Source organism: Siniperca chuatsi, linkage group LG24 (assembly GCF_020085105.1).
Source record: "Siniperca chuatsi isolate FFG_IHB_CAS linkage group LG24, ASM2008510v1, whole genome shotgun sequence".
Lineage (NCBI taxonomy): Eukaryota > Metazoa > Chordata > Actinopteri > Centrarchiformes > Sinipercidae > Siniperca > Siniperca chuatsi.
Window position 1 is genome coordinate 9,184,541 of NC_058065.1, and position 25,841 is coordinate 9,210,381.

General features: G+C 38.5%; 1 protein-coding gene and 1 long non-coding RNA gene across 3 annotated transcripts; one reads left to right on the forward strand and one right to left on the reverse strand.

The window, feature by feature from the left end:
• Nucleotides 1-23,519, forward strand: arhgef7b (Rho guanine nucleotide exchange factor (GEF) 7b). Of its 2 annotated transcripts, XM_044187207.1 has the most exons (22): nt 1-478; nt 2,183-2,266; nt 5,725-5,809; nt 6,414-6,538; nt 6,783-6,987; nt 9,221-9,312; nt 10,904-10,998; nt 11,307-11,402; nt 12,424-12,546; nt 12,697-12,835; nt 13,102-13,161; nt 13,708-13,854; nt 13,964-14,050; nt 14,701-14,779; nt 15,403-15,539; nt 15,678-15,902; nt 16,140-16,221; nt 16,971-17,060; nt 17,541-17,699; nt 18,969-19,065; nt 19,426-19,480; nt 19,813-20,357. In XM_044187207.1, the coding sequence occupies exons 1-22, from the start codon at nt 314-316 to the stop codon at nt 19,933-19,935; spliced, it is 2,550 nt and encodes an 849-aa protein (XP_044043142.1). In that variant the 5' UTR covers nt 1-313; the 3' UTR covers nt 19,936-20,357. The 2 variants fall into 2 exon arrangements, with proteins under 2 accessions (XP_044043142.1, XP_044043143.1); XM_044187208.1 differs by lacking the exon at nt 17,541-17,699 and having other exon boundaries at nt 9-478; nt 19,813-23,519.
• Nucleotides 23,345-25,204, reverse strand: LOC122871809. Its single transcript, XR_006376934.1, has 2 exons — nt 24,310-25,204; nt 23,345-23,993 (listed from the first exon to the last, which is right to left on the reverse strand). It is a non-coding gene; the product is annotated as an uncharacterized LOC122871809 (long non-coding RNA).
• Nucleotides 25,205-25,841: the final 637 nt, after the last annotated feature.

Below are 25,841 nucleotides of genomic sequence, written 5' to 3' on the forward strand. Positions count from 1 at the left end.
AAAGGAAGTCATGTCCTACAGTGCCTCCCTTGACTCTGGTGCTGCTGCTACAGTTGTGCACACAAGCAAAGGTGATGCCACCATCCGCTCAGAGAGAGAGAGAGACGGGACAATAAGAAGCTGTTAAAGGAAGGAACCACCTTTATTTCTCATTTCCACTCTATTTTTTTCTATTTTGGGATACGAGCCTGTGCGATCCAACCAGTGCGCGTTCATTGTAATGTTCAAACAAGGCGGGGCTGACGCACCACAAGTAGGATAGCGCAGACCCCGAAGAGTGCAGCTGCTGTTGTTGTTTTAGGATATTAGAGACATGAATTCGGCCGAACAGACGGTAACGTGGCTCATAACGCTGGGGGTCCTGGAGTCTCCCAAGAAAAGCATCTCGGATCCAGAGGCTTTCCTCCAGGCGTCTCTGCAGGATGGAGCGGTGCTGTGCAGGCTGCTGGAGCGACTCAGATCCGGGACAGTGGACAAAGTAAGTGGATGGAGGGATAGAGGACTGTGGAAGAACCCATTATTAAATATATATATGGTATATAAGAACATGGAAAACAACATAAAAGCAAAATAACTTAGAAACGTCAGCCCCTGTATCTACATGATGAATAAATAAACCCAATTAGCCTACGAACACCCTACGGAAAAATAATGCTAAACTGTTAAAAAAAAACACTGTTAAACAGTAAAATGCCTTAAGATAAGCAATTAAAACATCCCGATTACCATACATTATTCATAAGAAAATATTTGTTTTCACTCTGACATTAAAGTGTTTTTATCTGTTTGTTGTCTAAACACCTAAAGTCAAAGGGCGTGAACACTTTTAAGCATTTGTATATTTGTAATATTGAATTGTTGTAATATAACTTGCAGAGCCGCCAATACTGTATAGTCTTCATTGCCACTACGTATTTAATAGACAGGCTGCAGGTAATCGTGATTATGTTTTGTTTATCTTGTCAGTGTTTCCTCGGGAGCAATTTGGGGTCCAGTGTCTCGCCCAAGGACACAGACGCACTTATGTATTTTTATTATTGTTATTTATATTTCTTTCAGGGGCAAAAAATTAAAAGCGAGGAAGATATGTGACATATAATATGTAAATCTGAGTCCTGCATAATTTAACTTTTAAAAATATATTGCTGTAATACTAATAACGCTAATAGAAATACTGTAATACAACTACTTATATTGAAAGTAGGCTGATTCTATAATGACGTATTAGATTATGATACTACAATGACTGTGTTTTGGTCCACTGGTTACCAGAACCAGCACTACAGTAATAGTGCTATTACTGTACAGTACATATGCCTACCAGTTAATGCTGGGACTCTAATTGGCTTTTCTTTTTCTTTTTTTCCCCATACTAATAATTTGATTTCTCTCTCTCTCTCTCTCTCTCTCTCTCTCTCTCTCTCTCTCTCTCACACACACACACACACACACACACACACACACACACACACACAGTGGACCATGAACGTGTCAACGTCATATCCTCCTTTGGCTTATCCAACTGCCCAGGGAGCGTGTAGTTTCTATAAAAGTAGCCTTTGTTAGCTGCAGCTCAACACAGAGTGAGGCTATGCTTTTTTTCAAAATAAAGGCATAAAAAGTTTCAGCAGCTATGGATCACCCCCCATACCATTTATTTTACTTCCTCTAGGATCAGCTTTGCCACCGCTGGTCCACTTTCATGACGGCATCAGACTTAATTTCAAGTTATATAATATAGGTTTTGTTACTGAGTTTCTTCTTCATGTGCTTTTGGTGGATATGCCAACTGATGTAGGCTAGGAAGACACAATAAAAAACGTAACTATAAATTATTCCTTTGAAGTAACTGAAAAGATACACTAGACTACAGCAACTAGGTATCCAACTACTAACTGCAGTAAAATGATGGTAAACGTAACTTCAAGTTAGGTCCAAATTAAAACACAAAATGTATGAAAACGTCCCTCAGGTAATGCTTTAATTTGAAAGTTTAAACCGGAAGTGTGACTTATTAGCTAGCTTGATACTGATAAGCAGCAAGTGGCAAGTGCATCATCAGCGCCTGGAATAAGATTGTTTTCATGCGGAAACACCTTAAACACCGTCGTTAACGGTTAACGTCAACAATTAATATTTCGTGTCAGTATCTGAAGCTAATTTAGCTACTTTTTGTGTGTAGTTTTTCCAGGAACCGAGGAGCGACAGCGAGTGTCAGAGGAACATTACCGAGTTTATTAAAGGCTGCGGGGCTTTCGGTGTGGAGGTGAGTTAACCGTATCAATAATTCATTTATTAATGCTCTTACACAGTATGAAGCCCAGCAAACAGATTGCCCCATACCTACACAAACCTATAAATCTTTCAAACCACCTTTTAAAACTTATGTATCCTGCTGTTTACCAGTGACGTCTTTTATACGTTTTAGCCGTTACTCCTGTTAACGGCACGAGACAGCAACAACTGTACTCACGAGCGAGCTGCAAAGGTGTCATTTTATAAGTAAATATGGCTGTGGCGGGAATTGTATTTTCAGATATTCCTTTATAATGAGACATTAAATACAAATACTGTGTCTGTGTATAGTTGATTTGATTTTTTTAATGAATTAAATCTTTGTTTCTCGGCCATTCAAACATCTAAACACATTGTTAAGTGGTAAATACAAAGGTGACCTCCAGTAGACACCTATGTGAGCCAGGGTCACTCATATCTAAAGAAACAAAATGGGAGTTTTTCTGGTAATACTACATTCTTATAAGTCACCCTTAATATAGTAAGTGCTCAGTGATTTTTCACAGCGTGACAACCCAAAAGTTGTCATAAAATGATTTATCATCTAATAATAGAACCATTAGTTAAACCCTGTATAAATGTTGCCTTATCAGAGAGTTGTGCAGTTTTGCTTTTATAAAGAAAAGGGGGCGTATCCTCATAACATGCTAGGCTACATAAGCTGGAAGCCACTAACTGTGGTATTTACAAGTAATTTATGTTATTAAAGGGGTAAAAAGGAGGGTAAAGGCAGGCACACTAATAAAAGAAACATACTGACAGTAAAACGTCTGCACTATTCAGTTACCGTTTCCATAAGATGTTTTTAAACCTGCAGGGTTAAATGTATTACTGCTGCATGAGGATCAGTTATGGTTCATTTGCTTGAGTGCCTGGAATAGGTCTTTGTATTAAGGATAACTGTAATCCAGCCAGTTGACGTGGTCCCCCTTTGAAATGTGAGATATGATACAGATACATGTTTATTTGTGACTAGCTCAATGCTGTCTGTGGGAATCCTTTTACTGAAAGTGAATCTGATGAGACATTTGGGTCAGATTCCACATAGTTTAGCATGAATATGATGATGATATGCATACATGTAGTTATTGGTGATGATGATTATACAACTCTAGCAGAGTTCTATGATATTCTGAATGCTCTTTCAGAGGCTTTTCTACTCTGATAAGACATCTCTGTGGGAAGCAATCAATAGTTTTACAGAATTGTTTGGCACAGAAACGACCAAATATAAAGTTGGAAATATTGATACAAAATGTTTGGCTGTTGGCATGTTTATCTAAAATATATCTTTTTTTGTGAGTTCAAAAACACGTATTAGGGTGTGTGCATGTGTCTGTGTGTTTGCGCAACAGTGGGTCAAGCCAGGTCATATCCTGCCCTACAGTGGGTGTGTAGAGAAGGCTGGTGAGTAGTGTGGTACAAAATGACACCACACATACACACACACACACACACACACACTATTGATCTTAGCCATGGAAAAAGCCATTGACTCACAATGGAGAAGAGCAGATTATGCAACACAGGAGTCCTGGGCTGCAGACCTATAACAAGGTTTTGAATTATTTTGACGTCCCTAAAAGCCCAGTCAGTAATGAGGGGGGTGGCTTTAAAAAAGGTCTTGAATCCGCGGTGAAGGAGCAATGGAAAGAGTATGAAAAGATAAAATGGAGGAGAGGAGAATCGTGGGCTGATGTAATGCAACACGCCAGGCAGCCAGTGGATTTTCCAATCAGGTTGATTAGAGACATGTCAGCCATGTTGCTGGAAGCCAAGGCCTCCATTACCAGCAGCCTGACTGAAATCAGTGTAGTAATTCTCCCAGACAGTCATTGGACAAGCAGAGGAAGAGCCAGACTGTCTGTCCAATAGAGGAGGATTACAGAGTGGACAACAAGTGCCAGTATGACTGTGGATGAGTTCTGACTCTATGATTAACCAGAGCTACACAATTAATCAGATACAAATTGCAATCATAAATTTGGCTTCTGCTATTAATTTAACTTGGGATATTGATTCTGTGCATTTAGAGTGCCTTCTCTTCAACATTAAATCAAGCGTCCCTATTATAAGGTAAGCTGTTTGACCAATCACAGGCATTTGTTTTAAGCATGCTGTGATTATGTGCTCTCTGCCTCCCACAGCTACAGACCTGCAAGATGAACATAACTGCATTTACTACGTACTTTTATTTGGTGTCTAATTGTAGCAGCATTATTGTTATTTACATAATGTCAGATTTGATTTATATTTAACTTTAAGAAGAAACTCATTTGATGAAAACAATAGTAATTTTGATTTAAAGATTTATACATCTAACGCAGGTTTTACTCATGTTTATTAAGTGCCATGTGAAAGTAAAGACAGTTCTCAGTACGTCGGTAAAACAAATTAGTTCCTAAAGATGAACAAATAATCTTTATGATAAATAATCTATTATTTGGAATTGAAAAAATATCTAAAATGTGTGCAAATGCAACCTTTGCACTGGTACGCTTTTACTGCAGCAGTGGATGGAAAGCGTCATAATGTATTTTGGCCCAATGCCAGTGGGAGAGGTGAAAGTGTGTATTAACTGTTGGGTCTGCACTACTCTGACTACTAATCAGCCTTTGTATATAAATCAGACCAAGTGGATTCTTAAAAGGAGGACTACATTAAAGAACCATGTAGTTTTATCATTAGATTAAAGAGATCCAATCTGTAAAAAATATTTCTGGCTGCTCTCAGCATGCACCCTTTGAAATTCAGTTTTAAAAGTCCAAAATCAGGATGTTACAGCGTTGACTTTCACGCCCTAGATTGCTCCACCTTCACGCCTTGGGAATGTAGAAGTCAGTCAGTGTGTGGTGTACACAAGATTAGGGGCCGTAGGGGTATTTTGATTATGGCTGTGTGTGTGTGTGTGTGTGTGTGTGTGTGTGTGTGTGATGGGGAGATTACAAGGGGGAGCTCAGACTTTGACTAATCCTGCTTCAAACTGCAGTTGGAGCAGGGATGTAAACCCCCGCTAAACTTAGTATTTCTTAATTATTAGGCTGACATATATATGTTCATATTGTAAACTCGCAATGAGTACTGATCAAAGCTAAATAAGGACATTGTATTGTAAAGGAACAAAACCACAATTTCTAAAAATATGATTTCTTTTTGTTGAATGCATTCAGTAAACTGTATTGTTACAATGTGTTTCAGAAAACTATATTTGTTGTTGTTGTAGAGATCATATGTCCATTTTTCTTTATTTACCACCACATCTCTGTGAGATACATGCATGGACGTCAGGAATACAACGTTTTGTCCTTGTTGATGTCATGCTCTATAGATTTATTGTGTGTACATGTTTTTTCTGTCACACTCCTCTATATGCTTTATTGCTCTTCTAAGATGTATTTTATATTCTTTATTCGGTTTTCTCTCTTTTAGCCTTTTGAGGTCAATGACCTCCTGCAGGGACTGAACTTCTCCAAGGTCCTAAACTCCTTGGTTGCCCTTAACAAAGCTACTGAAGGTAAGATAATTGTGTTTATGCATATGCAAGGGGGTGGCTTAGTGGTAGAGAGGGTCGTCCACCAATCGGAAGGTTGGCAGTTCATATCAAAGTGTCCTTGGGCAAGGCACTGCTCTCGAGGGCTGTGCCTTCAGTGTGTGAATGCGTTACTGTCTTTCAACTGATGAGCACTTGGCACCTGCCATCAGTGTGTGAATGGGGTGTATGTAGTTGAAGCGCTTTGAGTGGTCGGGAAAGACTAGAAAGGCGCTATATAAGTACAGTCCATTTACCATGTGTGTTTGTAATATTTCTTTTCTGTTTTTAAGGCACACTTTTCATGTTTGCAGACTTTTCATTTTTAAGGAACTTGTCCCTTCTTTCATTCAGTTTTTATTCTGTTTGTATATATTCTGTAAGTTTATATTTTTATTCACATTATTATTAAAAGTGGCTCTAATAGTGTAGGTGTTAGTATCATATGCAATAACATCATATTACATTATACTGTATAGAATAATTACATTTTGCTAAATGCTCTTTAGGTATATTCTGAGCATTAGTATCATTACCTTATTTATAATGTATTTTAATTGTTTACCTAGACTATTAATTTTGTGTGCAGATTTAGGTGTTTCCGAAGACAGTGAGTGTGTGCCGCACTCCTCAACATTGAGGATCAAGTCATTTGACTCTCTGAACACTCAGAGTTGCTCCTCTAAAGTGCTGCAGCCTCAGTACCGCAGCCTGGTGAGTTACCATGACAACGACAACAACCAACACACCTCACGAGTAATGACAATAGACAAACACTGACCGGGGTTGGATACACTAAACTGATATTAGTCTGTTGTGAACACTCAGATATTCATCCGCTGAAGTCCTGCTCTTGTACAGCGTAGGTCCCTCTCTGACCACGACTAGTAAATAAACATCTGTTTTCATTATGCAGTGATTCAGTCAGCTCTGTCTTCCCTGGTCTCCTCTTTCTCAGGACATGTCAGAGGGCGGTGGGTGTGGCCACGTGCTGGTCAAGGCACGCTTTCCCTTCCAGCAGACCAATGAGGACGAACTCTCTTTCTCCAAGGGCGACATCATCAGTGTGAGCCGGCAGGAGGAGGGGGGCTGGTGGGAAGGTTCGATCAACGGCAAGTCTGGGTGGTTCCCCAGTAACTATGTACGGGAGATGAAAGGAAGCGGTGGGTGTAGCTCTCTTCTTGCTTCAAATGTTGTACATCATTAATTTCCCCGCCATTTTCAGAAACTTAACTAGTTCCTTGTCGTTTTTTGGACACAGCTGATGGTTTGGTTACCTTTCTTGCATATAAGTCTTATGTTAACATACATACACATACAACAGCTTGTTTATTAAATATTTTGCATGCACTCCCACCAAGACTGCAAGATAAGAACTATTAATATTATATTGCAGTTTGAATTTAAATTGCAGTAAAATAAACTTCACTTTCTTGTGGTAAAGATAAAGCACATACTACTTTGTATCAAACATTATAGTAGACCCAAACCTTCCAATATGAATTTGAAGTCTGCAGGATTTTTTCAAAGCTGTGACACAGACCAAACACAAACACACGTATACACACACACACAAACAGACTTCCTGCAGGTCTGTTTTTACTGATAATGATTTACGAACTCTTTTAGTTGTAGTATGATTTCTTAAGGAAGTAGACTGGCATAATGATCCTTGAAATGTACTGTAACTGAGTGTTAATTTGTGTGTAGCTTTTATTTTGGTTCATTTGATCAGAAATGCCTCAGGGATTAAAGACTTTAATAGCTTAATTTGAGGATTGAAGGCATTCTATTCAGAGACTTTGAGTTTATATTAAGGAGTGTGTGGATACATTGAGAGAAGATGAAGGCATTTTTAAGCTTATACAGTATAATAGATATTTGTCCACTACTATGTTTGTTTAAATCAACAAAATATATCTAGAGCTTTCAACCTATTTTGTACTTTGTGTCACAGAATTTTATTCACAAACCTGATTTTTTTCACCAGAAATGTGAGGTCATTGCAGTGTTTGTACTCAGTGTAAAGACTTGAGTAGCATAGTTTTTGAAAGGTCAGTATCTGCAGGATTTTTATCTTATTTTTACATTTTAGGATTGGTGAGTTTTAATTAACAACATAGGGTTAATTTGCATTTCTGACCCCAAACTAAACACTGTTGAGTTCTTGAGGCTGTTAACTGCTGCCTCCTGTGCTTGTAAGAACCGTACCCTCATGTCTTGTTTGATTGTGTTGGTTGGTTGTGTTGGTTGGTTGTGTTGCTTTCTGAGGAGGGGAGGCAGGAACGAAGGAAGGAAGCGCAGCAAGCAAACAAAGACAGGAAGTTCCAGAGCTGCTGTATAAAAAGGAACTTCCTGACTTAAAGCTCACAGCAGAAAACAAGGACCATGATAACGGTGCACTGAGGAATGGCAGTAGATTCATATGGCCAGTGGGAGTTGTTTGATGTGTGAGATAGTAGGCTTCCACTGAAGGGAAACTTGTCATGTCTGTGGTTGTTTGTCAAGTAAACAGTGGTGTATTGGAGGCTGCACGTGCCTGTCATATAAATCATTGTTATTGAGAATGAGCTTTGGTCAGAATCATGAAGACACCTAACACATGAAACTATAAGACCTTCCCTTGTTTCTGACCAAGGGTTAAAATAAAAAGAAAAGCAAGGCAAAGAATACCTCTTTATATCTTTCATAGCATCCTGATTATAGTAGATTCAGCTTCAAGTAGCTGTTTACTTTCAGATAGGTCTTTAAAGTACATTAAGCTACCCATTATATAGAAAATTGACTTTACATTGCAATTTCTCCAAAGGACAATAGTGAAGTGAAGGATATGACAGCATGTGTTAATTATATATATTGAAGACATGCAGGAAAACAGCACTGGGTGAAATTGGTTGTACTGTACTTGACAAACAGCAATCTATGAAAATGTGCAATGGTGAGTGTAAAACATAAATTATAAAAATATAATAATTTAAATTTAAAAACATTGGCGAGGAATCCCTTTTCACCTACTTGATATTTAAAATGGATTTAATAATTTCTTGCAGGTGACATAATTGTTTTAATTTTTTTGACAGTGAGATAATCTTAAAGAGCTTTAACTTGTTCTTTGAAATCACACAAAATGGGCATCTTGTGACATCTTGTTATAATTTTTTTTCAAAGTTTGAGTTTCCTAGGTTGCACACTTATCTTTGCCTGTTCAGCTATGTTGGTTGTCACTGCTCATGCTGACTACTAACATGTAATAACAGTCACTAATAGAGAAGGGAAAAACATGTACTTTTTGGACATCTTCATCACTTTAAGTGTAACTTGATGTAACTTGCTTACACCTTGTTCTTGTGTACATCTGATCTTTGAATTGTTCTGTCCTTCTTTCTTGCTTCATAGACAAGACATCAGACAAGCCAAAGTCTGGGGCACTGAAAAGCCCCCCCAAAGGTTTCGACACCACTATCGTCAGTAAGACCTACTACAACGTGGTGAGCATCATTACTCTTAAGAAACTATGTGTATGTGTCTGCATGCATGTGTGCATTAAAAAACTGTCCTTAATCTTTTATGATGACCAAATGTTTTGACAATCATGGACAATTGTACCAGAATAGTTTATGGTTAGGATTATAATTAGAATTTGAATTAGATCTAGTTTAGTTCAGGATACATGTCAGACTTTGGCATTTTATGGCAAAGATTAAACATGCAGTGGGCAAATTTAAAGGTTAACAGTTTTAATTCTGAAGATATCATTACGCAGAAATGGAATCTGCCTTATGTACGCTTTCTGTCTCTCCTGGTACAGCTTTAAGGTTAGACTGATGGGGTGATGTGTGTCTGCATTTTTGGACTGTTACAATCAATTATGTTTCATCCGCACATCCAATTAATGATTGTGTAGCTGTGTCTGTGTGTGTATAAGCAGTTGTGGAGCCTGCATTGCACCCCTGCATGTTTCGTCTGTGTGTGTGTGAGAGTGCAGCAGATGTAATGTAGGTTATTTCTTCCATTCCAGTGGTTTCTGGGGCAGCCTTGCCCCAGGGTTGGCTTATGCCGGTGTGTGTGTGAGTGTGAGTGTTTGCGTGTTTTTTAATAATGCAACAAGCTGCCACAGTCTCGCTAGACAGTCCATCTTTGGGGTACCTGAGTCTCTCCCTCTCGCACACTCACTCACAGACGCTGCCTGAAGTCAAAGCTGTTCCCAGACAGAAATTCAAAACAAACAGAAGTTATATATAAAAAAGTTTTTGTTTTTCTTCTAATGGAGCCTACCAGAAACCTTTAGAATAGAAGCTTGTATAAGTGGAAGATGCAGGCTTTGGGCTTTTTTCTTTGTGTAGTTTGTTAAAGGCCACACTTGTGTTTTAAGTTTAAAAATACCAATGTTTTCACCATATTCTTGTTGCCAATGCCTGAACTTGCGTGTCCTCTTACACATCAATTTTTAATGAAAAATAAATACATAAAAAATGTATTATAGATAAATAATTGGAGCTGCTTTAACTGCAGTTCGATTTTTACTACCCCCAGACCTGAAGGGAGACACAGCAACATGTGTTACTAAAATGCAACAATTCATTACCAGAAACCTGATTCCTGAGCGGTTTCTGATGTTGTGGAGAGATTAGCTAATTATCCTGTGGAGTCAGACCCGTGGAAAGCTACTCCAGTCAGTGTTACAGCTCCCATTGGGAAAATACATCTCCCACTAAAAAAGCAAACAGCTTATAGAGTCATTTTGACTTAGCAGGATGGTGTGTTTGGGTCTTGTCTTACTTCCGGAAATGTATTCATAATGATGTCTACAGAATAAAGAAAACTAATAGTTGTCTCATGAATCGAAGACAGTGTGTCAGGGTAATACTGATTACAAGTTAATGTCATTACACATTCAGACAATCAGATACTACGGATATTTGGAGTAATATATTACATTTGAATTACATATTTCAAATTACATTCTTCAAATTGTTTTGGAAAAACGAAATGAGAGCAGTTTACCAGCAGTTTATTCTTTATATGACTCACTGTAATTAATATAAAAGTCTGTGTGTTTGTGGGTGATGTCTCTATCAGGTCCTACAAAACATCCTGGAAGCAGAGAGTGAATATTCGAGGGAGCTACAGAGTCTCCTGGGCTCATACCTGCGCTCACTTCACCCCACAGACAGGTAGAGTTATTTTGACACTCTTTATTGTTTTATTCAGCAGATTCTTTTTTGTATTTTAGAGGTAGTGGTACACACACCAGCATATCTATTGCAATACCAGTAACATCTGTCCATTTTTACAGAATATAAGAACACACATGTACTGTATCACACACAAATACTGTATGTCATATGCATACTGGATGTTATATACAGTATCACATCTGTGGCATCCTGTATTGTACACATACATATATTACAAAATGCATATTGATGAGGGTTAGAATCAAAGAACAGTATTTAATCCTCTCCTCTCCTCTGTTTTGCAGACTCAGCAGTGTTGACATCAGTCACATTCAGGGAAATCTGGAGGAGATCTCAACCTTCCAGCAGATGTTGGTTCAGTCCTTGGAGGAGCATACAAAGTCAGTGCACCAATCTCGTTCTGTCTTCTATCAGATGCACTGACACACAGTGTTATAAACTAGTCAAATGATGATCACATCAATAACTGGCTTTTTGTAATGCACTGCAGTAATCTCATATTTTGGTCTTACAGTATTAACAGTTTAGTATAAAATATATTAAACAGTGCAGTTATTGATGCAGTAGTATTTTCACCATGATACAGTAACAAAAAGTTTATTGCACTATGTGGTACTCTTAGATTACTGCTGTTTAGAGCATGGTTAATTTGAGAGCTCAAACGATTAATTGATTAGTTGACAATAATCAACAGAATATTAATTAACAGCTATTTTGTTAATCGATTATTTGCTCCAGTTCCATTAATTTTTCAATCAAAATTGCCAAACATTCTGTGGTTCCAACTTTTGAAATGTGTGCATTTTAATATCTTTGGGTTTTGAGTCAGACAAAACAAGAAATTTGAAGATGTCTCCTTTTCTGACAAATAATTAATCAATTAGTTGAGAAAATAAGCAGAATAATTGATAATGAAAATAATAGTTAGTTGCAGCTTAATTTGACAGTATATGTATCCTGCTAGCTTTACTGAACGCAGTTTGACTCATGTACTTCAAGAATTAAATTTGTCTTTTTATCGTGTCCATTCATTGTTTTGCATTCGATTTTTTTTATTGGTTTTAATTTCACTTCAAGGTGGGAATAAAAGCTCTTATAGAGTCTTTAACTTGGCTCTCTGAAACCTGCAAAACCCTGATGAACTGCTCATGCTAACATCCTGTTTAACTAAAAAAACATCGTCTAGCCTCACTTCAAAACAGAGGGGTGCAGGCAGACTGAAGCTCAGACCTGATATTGGCCTCAGTGTGGGCAGTTATTAAAGCAACAGAGACATCTAGTGGTAGACTGTAACAATCTGTCTGTCTGAACCCTAGATGATGCCCCATAATTATCATCCAATCGAATCTTTATCTTTATGTGTGATTAAATGGCAGTTTAATGTGTCATTTGTGTGTGTAGACTTTCAGAGAGCCAGCAGAGGATCGGGGGGTTCTTCCTGAGTCTGATGCCCCAGATAAAGATCATCAATGTGGCTTACTGCTCCAACCACCCGTCTGCTGTCAGTGTACTCACACAACACAGGTACAGTTGAAGATGTACTATGTTTGCAGGCGTGCATGCATTTAAACCACAAAACCAAACATTCTGATCAAAAGAGAAAACAAGAACTTGTTTGTTTGTTCCAAAAGTAAGTGAATATAGTTTGTGTTTGTCTGTGTGTGTGCATCACAGTGAGGAACTGGGGGAGTACATGGAGTCAAAGGGGGCGCCAACTCCTGGGATCCTGACTCTGACCACTAGTCTGAGTAAACCCTTCACCAGACTGGAGCGATACCCAACACTGCTGAAAGAACTCGACAGACACATGGAGGTTAGCTTCGATCTCTCTCTCTCTCTCTCTCTCTCTCTCTCTCTCTCTCTCTCTCTCTCTCTCTCTCTCTCTCTCTCTCTCTCTCATGAATCAATTTGCTTATTGTTTTTTGCCTGTACAGATACAGACAAATATTAAGTAAGATAACAATGAACTGTTGTTTTTCTTCTAAACAAGAACTTGCCAGGATCTGAATCTCCATGCATGATATTGGATGCATTTTCAAAGTGTTTCCATGTTTTATTTTTTCTTTGTCTTTGCCTTAGGACCAACATCCTGACAGAGCTGATCTCAATGCTTCCATCATTGCCTTTAAAAACTTTGCAGTAAGAACACACATACATATGCATATTAGTTAGATTGATCTAACTAGTCTCACAGGCTTGCATGTGTGTCTAATGTGTCTTTATTTACTCTTTAAGCTGTCTTAAATATGCTTTGCTTTTGAAATATTTTTCAGTTTCACAGTCACTACCACCTATTGTACGATATATTTAACATTTATAAAACATCAGAGTATATTCTTAAAACAGTTAAAACAATAAGTTTTGCTGGTAACTGCCAGCGTTGTCTTGAAGTGAGGGATACGAAGGTGAACATGAATAAAATAGTTCTTAAACAGTGTGAAGAAGACATTGGTACTCATGGAGTTTCTTTGTTATTTTACTGAAGGATTACTCACAGTAGCTCATGTTTAAGGTAATCAGTTTCCTGACCTTTATGTGTAATCATGCCTACTTACAGGCAACAATTGTGTTGATTAAAACATATCTCAGTGTTTTTGTGCATTTATGTGCCTTTGAATGCTTCTGTGTGTGTGTGTGTGTGTGTGTGTGTGTGTGTGTGTGTGTGTGTGTGTGTGTGTGTTTCAGGCTCACTGTCAGGAGGTGAGGAAGAAAAAGGACCTAGAGTTGCAGATTTTAACAGAGCCAATCAGAAACTGGGAGGGGGATGACATCAGAACCCTCGGTCCTGTTCTCCACATGTCCCAGGCCACAGTCCACACGCAGAACTGTCAGGTACTCATCAGAACCTCCAAACAATTTAAACTACACCCTGAGACCCTCTTTCTCTAACCTAAAGACACACTTCTCTCTCATGTAAAAGGTACATTTGTTTGTTTTTCAGGAGTCAAATGAACGCTACCTCGTCCTCTTCCCTCACACTCTGCTTGTGCTCTCTGCCAGCATGAGGATGAGTGGATTCATCTATCAGGTATGTTTACAGTACATGAGATTAAACTTTAAATGATAATTTCTGTATAAGTATGCTTAACTTACACTCTTGTACAGTAGAAAAACCACTCATACTCATTATAGGCAGAAGGCGATTTGAGGGGGGCGAGGAGGGATGCCACCACTCCCCCTTGTTAGCAAAATGACCAAAATCCGTCCCCTTTGTTATCCTGCTCAAAAGATCCACTGTCTCATAGTGGCGCTTTACACTGCTGCTTTAAATAATTGCCACAATCTCGGAACATACTGGTTTTGAACTGCCTGTGTGAAGATTAAACATGTAAGAGTCTGTCCATTTTTGATTAAAAGCTCACTTATTTTTTCAATCAAAACAAATCTTTGTGCCACAAATAGTGTTTATTTGCTAATTATTAAAAACTAAAAATCAGTTAAAGGGCAAAAAATAGCTACCTTCCGAAAAAAGAGGCACAAGGGAGCCCTCCTCGCCCTCCAGCGGGGGGGAGTTGCGCTACCATTGGGCCATCCCCCCTGTTAAAAATTAACAAATCGCCTACTGATTATAGGTAGCATACAAACATGCAAATTTGCCTCAAAGACTCCAACAAACTGGTTTGGTTTGGTCTCTGGTCCACTGATTTACACAGTGTGTGTTTCTGTGTGTCTCTATAGGGGAGGATGCCACTGTCAGGAATGCTCATCTCCAGAATAGAAGACGGAGAAAACCTGAGAAATGCTTTTGAAATATCCGGTCAGCCTTTTCTCTCATTTAGCTAGTAGACCTTTTAATTGAGCTCATTAATAGAATCCCATTGTTAAAGACATCTTTACACTGGATACCTGAAAGGTGGAATTTGGTATTCATAGGCAGGTTCCTATTGGTTGTGCTTACATTTGCACTCCTTTATAATGTAACCTGTAGCATGATTGAATACTGTAAAAAAAAAAAGAAAAAAAAAAAGACCAACATGACATTACATCAAGACACTACCTTTTGGTTTCAAAGAGCATTGTACTCAACAATCATACAGAGAAAAATCATCAAACCACAAAGTCACAGATGCCAATATCATGTTGTTGTTATGTTTATACTAAGGGGTGTGTCCGCAATCAAAGATACGCCTCACTGTTCACAAGCTATTTATGAAGTAGGTCACCAGAAGTCAATGCCCTTTCTCTGTGTGTTGTTCAAAGGCAATATAAGAGGAAATATAGTAGGAAATCGCTAGCTTACTGTAAATAGTCAATGGTCAAACAAAGTGTGTGAAAGCTTGCCCTTATGCCTTTTGACCACATGAAACAACTGTGTGTTTGTCTGTGTGACCTCCGTTTGTTTGGTTTTGTGTGTGTGTGTGTGTGTGTGTTGTCGTGCAGGTGGCCAGTGTGAGCGGATGCAGGTGGCATGTAACAGTCAGCGCGATCTACAGGACTGGCTGGACCTTCTCACCAAACACACGCACACACCAGCCGGGCGCACACACTTGCACAAGCCTCAGTCCGTCTGTCACACAGTAAGTCTCCAGGTTTTCCAATGAATAAGTCAATTAACCACTTAGTCAGTTGATCCTAATCCACTTTACTGCCCTCATACAGTATCTGCCTCTCCTCTCTTTCCTTTCCTCTTTTATACTCTCCTCTGCTTCTCCCAGTTGCCCTCTCACCCCGCCACTCCCTCCAGACACTCAGAGTCTCGTGGAGGGAGCATTGGACACACCTACCACACCCTTCCCCATCCCTCTTCATGTGGGACGGTCCACAACAGCAGCCCAACATGGGGGCCCCTGGAGCCACTGAGTACCCCCAAACCCTGGAGCCTGAGCTGCCTACGCCCTGCACCTCCACTCCGGCCCTCGGCTGCTCTCTGCCAGAAAGAGGTGCTGTACACTGGCATACTAAAATGAGTCATACTTATACTTTATAGTATACTATATATTTTGCTCAAAGGTGTTTTTAAGAATATAGGGAACAGTAATGTATTTCCCAAATTCATTCACAAGTGAAATAATGTGTGTGTGTGTGTGTAATAAAGAATGTGAGCAAAGATTTCAATGTTTTCTTAGTCCTGTTAAGCTGGAGCTACATTCCTACAGTACATATTTCTGTGTCTTTAGAGTCCTAAGAACATGAAGAATCTGCTCCCTAAGAGGAAGCCAGAGAGGAAACCTTCAGAAGAGGACTTCACTGTCAGAAAAAGTAAGTATGCAACTCAGCAACTGAAATACACCACTCTGATGGTGAAGGAAAAATTTGCCCTAAAACTGTTAAAAAAGCTGTTGGTGATTTAAATTCCTTAGTAAATTTCATTGTTAGATCATGTATATTTTTAAAGAAATGCAACATGATGCACAGGTATCTCTATTGCCTCTACACAGCCGTTGTCAAGTTGCGATGTCACCTTAAGTTCTTTATGTTGAGTAATGTTAAATAATATCAAAATAATATGCCCATTAATCTGTCTGCTATCAAGTACCAAGAGCTGCTAAAATAATTGCAACGGTTTCTGCAATTACATAAAAACAGTGGGCTAGTTCTTTAGCAAAAATAATATAATAATAATATAATAAGCTTTAATGAAACTAGTAAAGTATGCTTAATTTCACAGCAACTGGTCCATTCTAGTCATGGCCCAAAATCTAGTTTGATTTAATACATTTTGATCAAATTTAAGAATTAAAAAACCCAGAATATTTACTAAGAAACTAAATAACAAATGACATATGTCCACAGTAAAAACCTAGGCTTTAAGAATAATATATGGACTTCAGTTGTAGTTACAGTTGCAGTTAGCTGTTCTGCAATGTTGCAAAGAACTGTACATCTCCAACATGGCTGCTAGAGGGTGTGTAGCTGAGTTGTCTGTTTGCAGTATTAAGGGAGGCACGAATACTTTCTTTTCTCCATCTTTCTCCTTCTGTCCTTCTGCCCCTGTCCTTGTCTCTCAGGTACAGCAGCTCTAGAGGAGGATGCTCAGATACTGAAAGTGATTGAGGCCTATTGTACCAGCGCCAAGACACGACAGACACTCAACTCCAGTGAGTGCACACACACACATCAGCATACATGCTGACACACTGCTAGCTGTCTTATTGCTAACCACTGTTTGTTCTCTGCTGTCAGCTCTAACAATGTTTTTCTCTCTCCTCTCTTTTTATGTCTTCCCTGCGTTCCTCTGCTTTCCTCCTCCAAACATTGTTTTTTTAAATTAAATACTTCATCCATTTGCTCTTGTTTGGTTGCGTCACCATCATCCTCCTTTATTCTGAATGCTGTCTTATTCTTGTTTTCTTAAATTTAACATGCTTTATCCCACACAAACCGTTTTCCTTTTATTTCTGGTTGCATTTGGTTCACATCTCATATTTATGTTTTTAAATTACTGTCCACAACTACAATATGGTTTGTCCCAAACCCTCATCCTTTATCCAACATGGTTTGTACTCCTCCCCTCATTCCCCCAACATTCAATTTGGTTTGCTCAAATCCCATCTATTACTGGTTACTTTATGGCACAGCCTGGCAAGGGACTGACCTCATGCACAACCATGTGCTCGCCGACACCAGCCTCACCGTCGCTGGCTTCCCCAGCAACCCGCCTTGTTCTGACCAGTCAGAGGATTCGGATTATGACAGTATCTGGACCGCCCATAGTTACAGGACTGCCTCATTTTCTCGTAAGATATCGGTGTCGCAAACCAGTGACATGCTAACGAACCAGCTAGCTTACAACTAGGGATAGACGTATATATCTATATATCGCCCCAAACCTTTCACCTGCTGTGTCTATATGTCTACTGTATATTTTGCATACTTAGTATTTGTGTTTGTGTATGAGCCTGTGTGCATTCCCATGAGTATACACTAGCTTCAGTAAGCATATACCCCATAGTACAGTATATTTGTTGGTGTGTGTTTAACTGCATGCAAACAAAACAAGCAAGTGTACAGTAAGAGCAAGAGAGCGAGTGAACCATACAATGGCACCAATGATGACTAAAAAATGCAGTGAGGCATTTTCTTATAACAGAAATCCTCTTTGTGTGTTATCGCTTACTTAGCAGCTTTCACACTGGGTGTTCTTCTGAAACACTTGTTTAGGGCTGCAACTACCCATTATTTTCATTATCGACAAATCTAACAATTATTTTCTTAATTGATTAATTGTTCTGGTCTATAAGATGTCAGCAAAAGTTCCCAGAGCCTCACAGTGACTTTTTCAAATGTCTTGTTTGTCTGACCAACAGTCCAAAACCTAAAAGTATTCTATTTACTATCAAAGAAGAGTAAGAACACCAGAACATATTCACATTTGAGAAGCTGGAATCAGTGAACCCCATTTTTGCTTAAAAAATGACTTTTAATTATCAATTATTTATGAAAATTGTTCTGATTAATGTTCTGATGATCGATTCACTGAAGTAATGCTTTCCCCATTAAAATGAAGGTGTTTACCACCATTTTGCTGTATGCAGGGAAAATAGAGAGTAATGTACAGGCACTATACATACTGTATGGCTGAAATCCATTACCCTCCAAGGAAATAAGTATTATGTCAATCATACATCATTGAGACATTTTATCTACCCTGCTTTGTCTTGTCATCATGACATGCATGCAAATTTTCTTCCAGTGGAAGTTCGGATTGCATTCTGAGTTCATACAAACGCAGTTCAAAAAGAACAGTCCTCTTTCAGGTACAGTTTCTTGGTCCACACATTCAGATTAACCCGCCAGTGTGAAAGCGACATTTTACATCACTAAATTGTGACATCATCTGGTGTTTGCTCACTTGCAGTTTGTATTCTAGTATCCATGCCTGTCTGTAATGTCATCCTCTTGGAATTATTCTGTGTTCACCAGTTAAAATTAATGTTTGTGTGCACGTGTATGTGTTTGTGCATTGCGCAGGGTCAATAACTTACACGTTGTCACTGTTCAATCAGGCTCCAGCAGGAAGGATGTACACATGTTGTTCCCAGAGGAGGAGAAGATTATAGTGGAGGAGACCAGGAGCAATGGACAAACTGTAGTGGAGGAGAGGTGAGAGAGGAGAAATGAAAGTGTGTCTTTGTGTGTGCTGTACAGTATACTTCATGTGTACTAACTCAGATAAGTTAGGCTTTGATAGTGGTCCGTGTGGGGACAAAGACTTGCTGCAGCATCAAAATGTAAGATACTAATACAAATATAGAAAACACACAATAAAACCAGTCACAACACAAGCACACAGTAAGTAGAAACTCACCAGATATCAAATGAAAACCTATAGGCATTCACAGCATGTATGCAGGGGAACATATAAAACATAAACCAGTGGTGTCAGTCAATGGTATATCACTGTCTGTATCAGGCTGCAGTTAGTGTGTGTTTAAGTAAAACAGAGCTGCTCTGCTCCTGCAGGAGTCTGGTGGACACTGTGTACAGTCTGAAAGATGAGGTCCAGGAACTTAAACAGGTGAGTCTGCAGTTTTTTTTTTTCCATTTATTACTAACCCAGACATCTCAATATTATCAATTTACTGTTTAAATGTCCCACTTTATAAGGTTCAAACTTAGGTCCAAGAAACCATAGAGTTATTGAAGAGGATTCCAGGTCCCCAGGAAGTTGCTATTAATGTGGCCAAATACATCTCTGACCATATCTGCATCATTAATTAGGGATGCACAATATATTGTACAGGTGTTTCATTTAGTCCAAACAAAAAATGATCTCATATCATCTGTCCACACTTGTTTTTCCCTCTCTCTTATCCTTCCATTCTTCTCTCCTCTCCCTTCTTTCTCCAGGACAACAAGAGGATGAAGAGGACGCTGGAGGAGGAGCAGCGAGCGAGGAAAGAGCTGGAGAGGATTGTCAGGAGAGTTCTGAAGAACATGAACGACCCAACATGGGATGAGACTAACCTCTGAGATCAACATGCATCTGATCGTCTTTGACGAGACCAATTTCTGACTTTTAAATGAAACTTGTGGGGACAGAAAAGCCAATACTTCTTGCCGATTTTCAACATGTCTTCACCTTTTTCACTTGCTTTGACCTTCACAGTGACCTGTGTACCAAACAGTGGACCAAGAGAAAATGCCTGCCAGCCATCAGCAAAGCCATCCCAACTGACCATAAAGCTGTGAAGCCAAATTAGCTGGTAGGCATGATGACATCACTTCCTGTCATGCTCCTTTACTTTTTCAAACAGCCTTCTTTGGAGCACTGACAAACTAATCCCTTTTTCTTATTTACTTGTGTATTTATCTTTCATTCCTCCTTGTGCTCATTTGCATTAAAGCTGGAGTGCGGAACCTTTGTCTCCCCCTTCTGGCAGCGAGAGTAATTACACAAACACTGTCGACGCATGCTTATGATGTATGCCTACAGTGAGCTCGCCCCAGGCTCGTTTTCAGAAATAGTTACAGAAATACAGAGATATTTCCACAGTTCCAGACAATAATCCATTATTTAGGTAGAGTAAATGTAATAGCTACATAGCCTGCTCCAAATATTTTACCAACCTGTCCAAGAGCAGTAAGGCGACGTCTGTGTCTGCCCTCAGTCTCTTCTCTCAGCGCTCTCCAACAAGGAAAAGCTAAAGCTACACCAATGGTTATCCCTGTTTGTCCTCGCTGTCGGTCGCTTTCTCTTTTTGACTGTAATCCTTCCTCTGAATGTCGAGTTTCTTTTGTATCTGGAGCATCAGACACTTTTCTTGGATGCTTCTAAGGTTTTACTCCCAAGTTTCTGTAGCCTATTCTGTCGCTAGGTTGCTCCAGAGCCATGTAGAGAGAGAGTTGGGTCAACGCTGCGTTCAATTTCAATTCAAGTGGCTTTATTGGCCTGAATGCATACAATACAATGTTGCCAAAGCATATTTACACAAACTATACAATCATAATAAACAAAATTAACAATAAACAATGCTCAATTACAGCAATGGCGGATCATAGAGCTCATTACATGGCTCTAGGTTGCTCCCTGCTTCCGCTCTGGCAAACCAATCATTGCTGGCTGGTGTAAAACTCATCATTACCGGTGCACCAGCGCGGGAATGTCACCACAGACATCAGATTTAAAAACTCCAGTATACTGCAAAATACAGAGAGATTTACCTGGCGGTGATAGGCTTAATCAGCATTGTGTGAACTTGTTTGGCAAGGGCTTTACTGTAACAGACCTTCATCTATATGTAAAAGTCCCGCACTCTAGCTTTAGGTAAAAAATGTAACGGTTGCAAGGACAGTATTTTAATGACTTGCCTGGTGCATGAATAAGAACGCTACGTGGGTTTATATATTTCAGAGAGATATCAGAGCAGTATGTGAATGAAATTCCTCATTGAAACTTGAAGTAGACATTTTTTTCATAAGCAGCAATTTTGTTTCATTTTCAAATGTTAAATCATCATATTATTATGAAAGACACCTTTACAGTTCTATTATATGATCTATGTTATTGATTCACAGTCTACTATAAAGTTGGTTTATTTGTTATATCAAATACAAAGTGTAGTAGTAGTACTACATTTTAAACTAAACCTAAATTTACCAGCACTTATAAACGACCTTGTGTGTTTTACAGGATGAGATGAAAGTTCTCAGTGTGATGTAAAAATTATTATAGCTATAATGGAATCATCTAGCTAAACATTTTGCGACAGACCACCAAATTATTTTATGGATCCACTGCATTGCTTCATGGGATATGTACATTTCTGGCAAGCGATTATTTTGATTATTTTTAAGAATATAATATTTTTTGATGGATAACTGAGACATGGACAAAATCTGAGAAACTTGTTTATTTATTTCTTGGTTCTACTGTAACTGTTCTTCCCACTTCTGCTAACAAATGATTGATGTAGGGTAAATCTAAGATAAACTGACTTCTGACAATGATCTGCTTTAGTTAGCTGAAGGGTAGATGATGTGAGGTATGTGACCTTATCAAATCGAAAACATCTCAAAAATGTGTAGTTATTGGAAAATCGTCTTGTTATTAAAGGGAAGCTGGAGGTAGGTTTTCTCAGGAATTAATGTGACCATCAGGGAGTTTCAGCTTTCAGCTCCAGATTAACTTCTATTATTTGATTTCATATTCTTGCACATGGACACTCTAAGCAATATTTAAAAGGTATAGGCAACTTGATTTAGGATTATGTTATTTTCAAATGTGATGTACTGTGCAAAGAATTTGAATTCCAGACACCAGGGTAGTGTGGGCGTTTCTATTATTTACAAATAAAATCAGGAAAACCGTGGAAATAATGCAAATGAGCTCAAAGGCCCACACCACAACAAATCCATGTGACTTAGATTGCTATGGCTATATGCAAACATGGCAGCACAGGAATCAGCTCCTTGGAAGTTTCATGTTGAAAAATCCAGCTAAATGTACGTGTGTCCCCTGTAATAGTCCTTTGTTCAACAAGTTCAACTTTTTCTAAACTTGTGTACCTACTGTCACCACTTTTTGCTCCAGCTCTCATTATTATGATCGTCAGAAGGATAAACCATAACTGTTTAAAGCATGAGCTGAGATACAATCAGATACATTAAATAAATGTATTCATGTCTTGTAGCCGTGCATAATACGATAAATGCATACTGTAATATAAAAGTAATAAAAACTCAGAGTGGAGGAAAATGTTAAATGCAGCTCAATTTATAAATCAACAACAACGTAAAAAGTCAATGTGATCATATAACAATATGGACACTAAATAGCATTTTGAGTTTATATTACATTTTTAATACAATATGCACAATCGTCACAGTGTTAGCAGCTGCTGGGTTTCCAGAGGCAGGCAGAGGAAGCAGTTGCAGGTCATTAGGCCAGTTTGGTTGATTAAACTCTTTGAATTGACTAAACAATTAAAGTGCACTGAACTGATAGTGAGGTGTTGGTTTGCATTAACTTCATACTTTAAGGAGCTAAACAAAACATTCACAGTGAGTCAGCTTGCAGCTTTTTCTGTTTCAAGAAGTAGTCCAAGCAATACAAACACTGGAAAATGTTTTTTTTTTTTATGATTTTTACGATGTCAATATGCAACTTACTGTAGAATGATTTCTTATTTTTATATTTGTGATTGTGTTTTTACTCTTATCAACTGGTTTTGATTTATAACACTACTTACTTTCTACCTGAGCTGGTTGATCGCACTAAAGATGATTTGTACAGAAAAGCAGCATATTTCTCATGAACGTCAGGAGACGTGCCTTGGGGAGAAGAATATTTGCTTTACTAAAGTTATTAAGTATAAAAACTTCACCTACAAGTGAAATATTACTGAATTAGAAACCACACTGATGAAAGCCATGTAATACAGTATGTCAATTATTGATTCTAACTTATGTATTTAACTGAAAGTGATTGATGTAAATGTGTTGTGTGTTCCAATGTTATGGTGATGAAGGTGATAATAGTTACTATGACAAGAATCACCCCCCCTCTTATTTATTTCACCCATTTGTCTGTGAATAAAATGTTAAATCAAACATGACATGTCTCTAATAGATGTGTATCTCTCTGCATATAAAAAGCAATATAGTTATACCAACATCCAGTGACATGTATGAAAGGTTGAAGTTGCACAAACCACTTTTTTATTGTTACTCACACAAACATACAAACAGATCACAGGTAGTGGTAATCTTCAAAAATGTACAAAAGAACAAACAGGACATCCCGAGTAGAGGCGCGGGAGTAATGTGGAGTTTTGATAAAAATACTTTCGATGGCTTGTTCATGAAACAATGAAAAAAGAGCGGTTTCGACCTTAGCAAATCTTCATCAGGGTTCAAATGATCATTTTTGAGGCCGTCTTCTCCATCTTTCACTGGGTTCCCTCAAGGGAGTGAAACAGCGCCCCTCTGGGTTGTAACGGCTGGTAAATGGCAGCCAGGGTGTGTGGTCAAAAAGGAGATTGCACCCTTCCTGAAGTCTACCGAAGGGACGCCAGGTGAAAGTTGGCATCCTTTGATTAAAAAATAGTTAAGTATCAAACAATCAAAAGCCGCGGCCACTGTAATGACACTGCTAAACTGTGAACGACTCGTCGCTGGAAAAGAAACCCTGAAGTGAACTGTGAAGCCTGTCACACCCTGACCACACATAATAGAAAGTTAACAACATAATTTAAATGAAACAACCGGTGGTTTTCCGTTAGTCGGCTAGCTTCACAGTGATGCTAACTGCTTTTCAAAGACTGTTAAGCTAGCAGCGACGGTGAGAGGACACGAAGACTTCTGTCAACAAACAAACAAAATGACTGTCAAACCATCAGTGGATACTTCACGATGGATTGAGACGACAAACGTGAGTCTGATACAGTCTGTCTGCTGGCTGGTTTCTTTCCTGATGGTTAAATGTCCCGCCGTGGCTGCCTGCCTGTATTTAACTCCTGGCTGTGTTCCTGTTAATGGTTGAAGTCCTGTTGTGCTCTGTATCTTGTTTGCCTGGACACTTAAAATGACATGTGTGGTCATTTGCTGGTGTGTTTTTTTTTTTTTTTTCGTTTGTTTTCCCCCCGCTTTGAGGCTGTGAATAATTTGGTATTTCTCTAATGTTGCATCTATTGATTGGCCAGTCACCTGTTGCTTGTCTGTGTGTGTGATTGTGAAGGTCTACTAGCTGCTTGTGAGAATTTCTTCATCCTTGTTTGGTTTGAAAGCTGTGCTGTATAACGAGCAATGAGCTTTAACTACAGTACTGCAGGCTTTAATCTTTTATATACCAATCACATAGATGAGGGTGTGTAAGTCATGTATTTGATACATGCATTGATACTTTGAGTTTTAGATTTGTAAATGTTTGTAGTGTTCAATATTTATATATTAGTAGTATAAGGTTTGTAGTACTGTGTATTTTTGTATGCAAAGAAAATGTATAAGAAAGGTGTGTAAGTCATGTATCTATGATATGTGCATTATTTCTTTTTCTGAACAAAAATCTTTTTTTAAAAGTTTACCAATTGAATGTTATGTGGTTTGTTATATACAACAAAACAATGGAATGGTACTCCAAATCAACATACCAATTCCTCAGATGACCCGCCTGACTTGATCTCTGAACCACACTCCACTGCTAACATGAGCGCTTAGTTTCAGAGTTAATTTAACGGGCCCCAGTCTGGCCCCTTAAATGGGCCAGAACCACCACTGAGTGTAAATACTGCAGATAATAAAACAACACACAAAATGTATTTGAGCAACCCTCTTGCCTGTGTGACAAATTGTTTCTCATATTATGTTCTTGGTTAGCAATATGATAATATATAATGATATGTTTGTTCACTGCTTGTGAAGAGTTGTGTGTGTGTGTATATTTTATTTTTATATTTATTTTTTTATATATATATATATATATATAAAAATATAAATAAATTCAAGGAACTCAAGATGCCGGTGAAATTAGCTCCTGTATAGTTTGCCTCTGTGTGGTTTCTGTGGTTGCCATGGTCACACAGTCGGCCTCAACAGCAAGTTGAAAAAGTTGAACCAGTGTCACCTCAGACGGCAGCAGAAATAGCCACCCATGAGCCTCATTGTAGCTTTCATTGTATTAGGCCATGTTACAAATTATTGATCCGGACTTCTTTATGGCAGTATTGGATATACAGGATTTGCATTAATATGATGATTTTTTTTTCTTAGGTTTTTAATTCACTTGATTAGTCAAAAATAAACTCATCTCATAATTTTATCTGTAAACTGTTTAAAAAGGAACCAAGGAATCTTCATCACAGTATGTTTAATTTAATGTTGCGATATGAGTATCTGTCAAAAAATAGCATATTTTCTGAAAATTAAATCGGCAAACTATT

What these genes read in the sequence shown, in the direction of transcription:
- arhgef7b (XM_044187207.1), top strand. Translation starts at nt 314, where the DNA reads ATGAATTCGGCCGAACAGACGGTAACGTGGCTCATAACGCTGGGGGTC. An exon ending in GTAAGACCTACTACAACGTG is followed by an intron (nt 9,313 to 10,903) that starts GTGAGCATCATT and finishes TGTCTCTATCAG; the next exon opens with GTCCTACAAAACATCCTGGA. An exon ending in TTGCCTTTAAAAACTTTGCA is followed by an intron (nt 13,162 to 13,707) that starts GTAAGAACACAC and finishes TGTGTGTTTCAG; the next exon opens with GCTCACTGTCAGGAGGTGAG.